We start from the raw sequence: 7,406 nt of genomic DNA on the forward strand, positions 1-7,406 counted from the left end.
TCACGGCGGGGTTCACGGCAGGGGAGTGCTCTTACCCACAGCCTTTATGTAATGCACTGTATCGCGCCGGTATCGGATGCTGACAGCAAAATCAATGACAAATACTACAGCGCTTTCTCCTTCAGAACACGAGCTCTCCCAGCAACGCGGATTTTTTTGTACCCAACTTGGGAAGCTTAACGTTACCTATATGGAATGGAAGTGCGGATGAAACCAGCAACTAGTCAGGAACTTGGCATTCGCTATTTTTAACCACCGGTTCAGTTTATGAAAGGACATTCTGAAAGTGAATATCAAAACAGCATGTCATCAGTGAGAACAAAATAGCCACTCATGGCACAGGGAAGGTTCAGGAAAAAAGCAGGTATCCATTAGCAGCAATGCAAACACAGGCATGGGTTTTTATCCTTTCTTCCTCTGTTTAAAAAAGACAAATTTAGAAAGGTGTGCTGTCTGGCAAATCTTTTTTTCCAAATTCACTTTTAATGTGCTGCAACATCTCTACTACGTGAAAAAAATTAAAAAGCTTTGTTTCATCGCAGAGACAAGTGTTCATTTTCTGTAGTTGCACACTGGGTGTTTTGAATGCAGTTGCACCATAAAAAGCAAATATGCTCTTCTGGTGTGATGTGCAGAGGCTGAAAAAACAAAAGACAAAAACAACATGATGTGTTTCATATGGGAGGATAACAATTTTAAAAATATACATTCTGCTTCTAAAAATAGAATGAATTGATATGCAGAATGAATTGACCTTCAAATTAAAGGTCAGAGGTGACAAACCAGGACAGAGGTCATGTAGCTCATTTTCAAGCAATCAGTTTTTCTAGTTTTTTCATAGTTGAACAAAAGCTTAATTATACAAAAGAGTTAGGACTGTAATATTTAACTAGTCAATTCTAACAGAGAAATAAAGGTAGTGTTACACAGTTCCCTATTTTCTTGAATGTAGCTTTATTAGGGAATTATTTCTTCTGTTACTGCTGCAAAAATGGGTCTGTCTTAAAATATTTAAATACATTTCTTAAGTTTACATGTAATAATTTACCATGTGTACTTAATATTACTTCAGATATGAGAGGATTGTGTAGTCTTTTGCTGGTTTTTCAGTGATTTTAGAAAAAAAAAATCCTGCTCATACATACTATTGTTTCAATAAAGTTAAATTTGCAGATCCATTTATTTTGGCATTCATACATATACTTATTATTTCTAGCAAACCACTTCCCCAAAATCCTACTTCCAGTCTGCAACATTCTATATCTCGAAGTGCAGTAATTAGACAGACCTAATACCTGACTGTTTAACTTGTATGTCTATGTGATTATTATTTTATTATATACAGTGTCTAAGATTCAGTGTTCTAACAATTTGAAGGTATTGGTTCAGTGTTTATATCAGTAATATCACATTTAGACTAAACCAAGCTTTCATCAATATTCCGAAAATATTTAACAAATATTCTATAGGTAGACCACATGCAGTAATGCGACACCTAAGGATAAGTACTAGAAATTCAACTGTTAAAATTTGTACATTCACTCACTAATAATTTTGTATTACATATTAGATTTTTGCTTTTCTTTCAGATACTGTATGTCCTGTACCTACTTCAGCTACTGATGTGAACGTTGTTTTTAAAGGTTTTCATATTTTCTTTTAGAGATTGTGAATTTTTAGTTATATATCACTGATGTTCTTGTTTACTTTTTTTTCCCTGTTTTGAATTAATGACCCATCTCCACTAAAGTTTATAAAAAGAGACAATTACTTTACTTGCATTACTTTATTTGTTCGGTTGTTTTAAACAGTGACTCAGTCAGAAGGCACTGGCGTACAGGAGTGATGTCCACTCCAGTTGAAATGGGAAAGATGTGCCCTGTACTACCCACTCTTCTAGGAAAGTGAATATTGTTTAAAATACAGATACTCATCTGCTTTTTAACTTCTACAGTGTTTGATTTGATTATTTTAATGGACAATAATATCCATACCAGTATTTGATAAGCATATTACAAAATACAAATGATGATAAAATCCATCTTTAGTAGTCCTCTCAAGTAATAATTCAGTGATTAAAAAAATGCAACAAAAATTAAGAAGATTCTATGTTTTGTAGGTGAATAGGATGTGCAAATAAGACAAAAGTTCTGTGCAAAGGAAAAGATAGGTGAAGGGTGTGTAAATTCCATCAAAACGAGTATTAATGTAAAACATCTCAGAAAGGAGGTCTGAACAAACAATAATAAAGTTGTTATAAAAGTAAATAAAAATTACTCATTTTTAAAAATAAAACTTGTAGTGCCATCACTTTTGAGGGGATATTAAAATCCTAATTGGCTGCAGTATTTTTGTAACCTAAGTAAAAGTTGTAAGTTATACAAATATTGAATTCAGCTTGTCATAATATTCATTCTTAATTTGACCTTTAGCAGGTATTTTTTTTCAGTACTTCTTCTGGCATTGTTTTGTTTGCAAATAGTTATTAAGTGGGGAAATAAAATCTTACTCTCTATATGTAGTTTCTCACAGAAATAAATAACAAATCAGTGATCAAGCTCTGAAAAATATTACCTATGTATGATTTGAGAATTAGGGCTTTTAAAGTTCTTTTCCTTACACAGAACTGGTATGAAGTAATTTAAGAAGTACAAAGAAAATTCCATCTGAAAACATGTAATAAGATCACAAGGTAGTTTTCTCATTGTTTCATTTGCTGTATAGCAAATGAACGTGTGGCAATTTCAAATGCCCTTGTTAACAGCAAACTGGGAACAAAATACTTTAAATATATAGGAAGTAGAACAGTAGCATTCCATTTTAAAATTGTGTGTTTAAAAAATTCATCTTTGAATCACAAAATATTGTTTGAAACATACCTGGTTTACATTGGTTTTTAATTAAATAATTATGATAGTTGTTTAGCATATGTATATTCAAATGCAGACCATAAGAAATTGCAGATTTTACTAAACAAAATACACCAAATATAAGAATTGTATATAAGTAATTTCAGTCCTTAAAACAAAAATAACCTTGTTCAGCATATTCCTTTCGTATGTATTATTAATGTTTTAAACTAAATAAATGTGAAATAGTTTTTATTGCTAAAAAAATTGTCAGTTGTAGTAGTAGCATTTAATTTTGAGGAGAAACTCTGATCCTAGGGTTGCCAGGCTTTCATTGGCTCCCATTCTGATATTGTGGAGTTTATTACTCCTTTTTATTGCCCAAAAGAATCAGATTCATAACAATGGTGGAAGCACATTTTACCTTTCTTTGTTCCTATTCTCACTGTAGTCAAATAACATTCTTGCACATAATTGGAAGGTGCATAACTGGATGTTCGATCTTCGAAAACTTCATTTCCTAAAAACTAAGATATGCTTAGCCTCTTTTATATCAGGAAAAAAGCATAGCTGCGCTATTACCTAGCTGTGTTACTCACTTGAAGCTGTAGTTACCCTCCTTCAGATCAGTGAGTAAAGTGGGTGAAATTAGCAAAGAAAGACTAAGTTTTAATTTGCTAGTTGTTCAATTAGTTTTCATAAATCAGCATTGTAAAAATATTTTTAAATATCTCACGCTTGCTTTCATCTTCACGTGCTAGAAAAATACTGTAATGGTGTAAAAACAGAAGTATGGAAGAAAAGCAAAGAAAATTATGGCTAAACAAAGAATTTAAATTGTGAGAGCTTTCAACTTATCTACCCTGTAATTACATAAGAACATTAACACTTGAGTGTACATTTTCAGGAAACCCTAATTTTTCTTATTTATGCATTTCAGAGTAACTATATTGAACTGAATGAAATGAAAAGGAAAAAAAAGAGTTTAAACAATGAAAACAAGAGGAAATCCATTATTTAGAATTGCACATTGAGGAATCTGTGTAAAACAAGTCAATTCAGAGTGTCAGACAACACTCATTTGTGATGTTTGAAATCAAAATACTGTTTGCATAATGCTTCTACTAGCAGGCGAGAACAGTAAATAAGGTTAATTTTTACTGACTGGTTCAAATGATAGACCGCAAAGTTTGTTAATATATCTGACTGGTGTGTGTGTATAGTGTATACAGATATATTTTAAAAGCTCATGTTTTATGCTCTCACTATGCTTGGGTTCTGTACACAGAGTTTTAAAATTTTATGTATACTTTGAAGCATTCATCCATTTAAGTCTTCACTCCTGATGAGTTAACTAAAAGAAGATCCTTTCAACATTGCAATGTTTTCCCCTATTCCTTTGCATCGCTATTTTCCTTGTTTGTTATATAATAAAGGATTGGTGGGTTTTGTTTTCTAGTTCTTCTATGCTCTAATCATACTTATAGTACCCTGCAATCTTTAAAAAAATACTGCTGGCTTTACTCTGGAAGAAAACAGTCCCCTGACTACCACTGTGAAAGAAAGAAGTTTAACATATTAATTTTTCTTTTCAACTTACTTTTGGAGGAAAGCATGTGTCTTACTTAAGTGGAGTAACTATTTACGTCTGCTTTACTTTCTTCCAAACAAATTATGTTTCTAAATCCTTTGGCAGCAAACTTGCTTAAGGTAATTAATTCAAAACAATCCAAATTTAAGAGAATTCCTTTCAAATAGATATAAACTTGCTATTATTTTTTACTGATCAATAAGTTGTCAAAAAATAGACTACATAAGCTGTTAAGTAAATTGAATTACAGAATGTGCTACTTGTAGGGGAAAGTGGACACCTTTGTTGGGTGTCTGTCAGTGTACCTTTAACTGATACTGCACTTTTCATTGTATTTCCTATCCAGCAATAATTACATATAGTGTTCTCTTGCATTATTTTTTGTGCTTACTCTTACAGTATCCTTCCACGTGCTGTGAATGCCTAGTTAAAATAAGGATTGCTTTCAAAGCCAGTGACTTTTTATCTGAAAACATCTTGCTATCTAGTACACAATTCCTAAACAGCATTTATTTACTTGCAGTGACAAAGTTCATGTAAATGGCAAGATACTTTTTTGGTTTGTACAGCATAAGTGGGCACAGGAGAGTTCACTGTGAGTCATTTCAGAGCCCAAACCTGCTTTCATTTATATTAGGGGGTGATTTTGTATGTCTTTCAGTAGGATAGAGTAAAATACATGCCAGAATAGTTTCTCATTTAAACTACCTATTTAAATGAGTTCATAGAATTGTAATCCCCAGGCTTTTCTACACTAACATCTCTTATGCCAAGCTTTGAGTATCGTATCAGGAAGCTTTTTGTAGTAACTATAAAAAATTAGATATCCATTTTTCTGCTTAATAATCTGTTAAGTGACCCTCTAGAATATGTGATGCTTAAAAATGTGTTATGAAATGACAGTACTGGAAATGAGAATAACTTGAACTTGTGCTGTTTTCTGCTACAGTGTTTAAGAACTATACTTTCCTGCTTTGAATCCCGACACCACTCCCCCAAATACTTATTTTTAATCTCTTCATAAACTGAAGCAGGCTATGTTCCAAAGCCAAGAACGGATCCTTTACTCTACGCTTGCATATTTCATTATGTTGCATAAATAATGCAAGTAAATCTGAAAGACACAAAAGCCACACAGCCACAGGTTGGCAGAACAAAGAAGCAGATACAAGAGATTAGGCTTCAGTGCTTGAAGGTGTAAAAGCAGAGTTAGGTTTAATACAAGACAAAAGCCCACACAATTCCAGTGGAAAACCTAGTTACTACAAAAGAAGAGGAACTGAATCAGCTTGCCAGTGTTGTTGCACTGAAAAGAAAGAAAGATTGTACCACCCCCTTTTCCAATTTCTGGTGTTCGAAAAGATTCAGGGTATTTGACTGTAAGGGAAAAGAAATGAGAGAAAATTGGTTCTCATTTGTCTTTGTTCATTCTTCTTCTGACTTTGCTCACTCCTAGTAGGATATCCAATTTTTTTTTTAGTAAGAGAGCATGATAGGTGTCCAGATGTTCTCTTAAATTGGAAAAAAGACAAAACTCAGATTTCTCTAAAACAGAAGAGGTCTGGGCTTATATCTAAACAGGTTGATACTGCAATTCCTTGTTCCTTTTTGATGGGTTTTAGTTAACGTAGATTGTTCAAAAAGACATAAAAGCGTGACAAGAGGACAGGCTTGTGGCAGGTGAGTTTGTGCATGCTCCTATCTATTCAACCCTTATTTGTTAAACAAACTGGACAACCTAAGTAACAAGAATACTCCAAAACCAAGATATTTTCCTTAATGCTTCATGCCATCTGCAGCGGGTTTTTTTTCTGGGTGATATTTTTGTTGACATTATACAAAATAAGCCAGGTCTTTTTCAGCTAGAGCAAAAGTACACCTTTCATGAAGTTTCAGTCAAGTCACACATTGTATTTGTATGACTGATTTTGTTTAGATTGAGACCTAGAATTTAATATCATTACACACTATGCTCTGCAGTTTTATCAATCATAAGTAAAAGCATTTTTCTGTTGATATTCATAAGTTGGCATTGAGTGGCACTGGCAATTTTGACCATGAAAGAATCTTGGAGAATTCTTTTTATTGGCTTTTCTTAAATCACACTGTATGACTTCATTGTTTAATATGTACAGTTTAAGCATAGTAAAGACAACTCACTAGTTCTTAGGTTACCTATTGCAATTAAATATTGATAAAGGAAAAAAACACCTTCCAATACTCTGCAAATCTGTGTCTTTTCCCACTGTTGTCATCAACTGCGTAGTTTTCATAAGAGACCAATGAAAGGGGCAATGGCTTTACAATGCTGGGGGGAGTGGGGGGAAAGCAGCACTTGATTTTTTTGTCTTATGCCTTGGTTATCTCATGGTGGTTCTGATGAGCTAGGTAAGTCTCAAACAGTAGGTTTACAGGTCACTTCATAGAGTCAGTGCCCTGGCATTTTATGGCGTCCTAATGAGCCGTTAAACTGGAGATGAGATAATTACGGTAACTCTGGGACAGTGTACGTGGTACTGACTCCAGCTCTCTGATTTTAGGTTCCTCAGAAGACGATGAGGTCATTCAAGAAGGTCTCCTCAGGCTCAGGTCAGTCTTCTCTACGGCGTCTTGTGTGGCTGACTGTGTATTATCTGTAAAACTGAGGGACTGCAGCACTTCTGTCCCGCTGACTCTGATGAACGTCATTACTGGGTGGGAGGGGGAAGAATCGCTAATTTTGTGCACAGGCTTCAGAGTTCTTGTTGGATGCAGTCTGAGTGCTCTGCTTCTGTAAGAAAAATAAACAATTACATAAGGAAAGTTTATTTACAGTAACCCCATGTCACATATCTCTCGCAAATGGTGGGAGCCCACGGGTTTGTATGAGCGCTGCGGGACCACCACCCGATGGGCGCACACACCTCAGTCGCTGACTAAAATTTATACTCGTGGAGTTATTCTCGTGCTGCTGTCACATTACAGCC

The 7,406-nt window shown here is 34.3% G+C and overlaps 1 protein-coding gene across 2 annotated transcripts in view; it reads left to right on the forward strand.

The window, feature by feature from the left end:
* The first annotated feature begins 6 nt into the window (after positions 1-6).
* Positions 7-7,406, forward strand: part of LIN28B (lin-28 homolog B) — a 96,561-nt gene continuing 89,161 nt past the window's right edge. For both annotated transcript variants that reach the window (XM_017739770.1, XM_017739771.1), the window contains exon 1: positions 7-7,029. In XM_017739770.1, the coding sequence (XP_017595259.1) occupies positions 6,996-7,029 (34 nt within the window). In that variant the 5' untranslated portion in view covers positions 7-6,995. The remainder of the gene's footprint in view (positions 7,030-7,406) is intronic.

The sequence above is a fragment of the Corvus brachyrhynchos genome, unplaced genomic scaffold (assembly GCF_000691975.1).
Source record: "Corvus brachyrhynchos isolate BGI_N302 unplaced genomic scaffold, ASM69197v1 scaffold14, whole genome shotgun sequence".
Taxonomy (NCBI): domain Eukaryota; kingdom Metazoa; phylum Chordata; class Aves; order Passeriformes; family Corvidae; genus Corvus; species Corvus brachyrhynchos.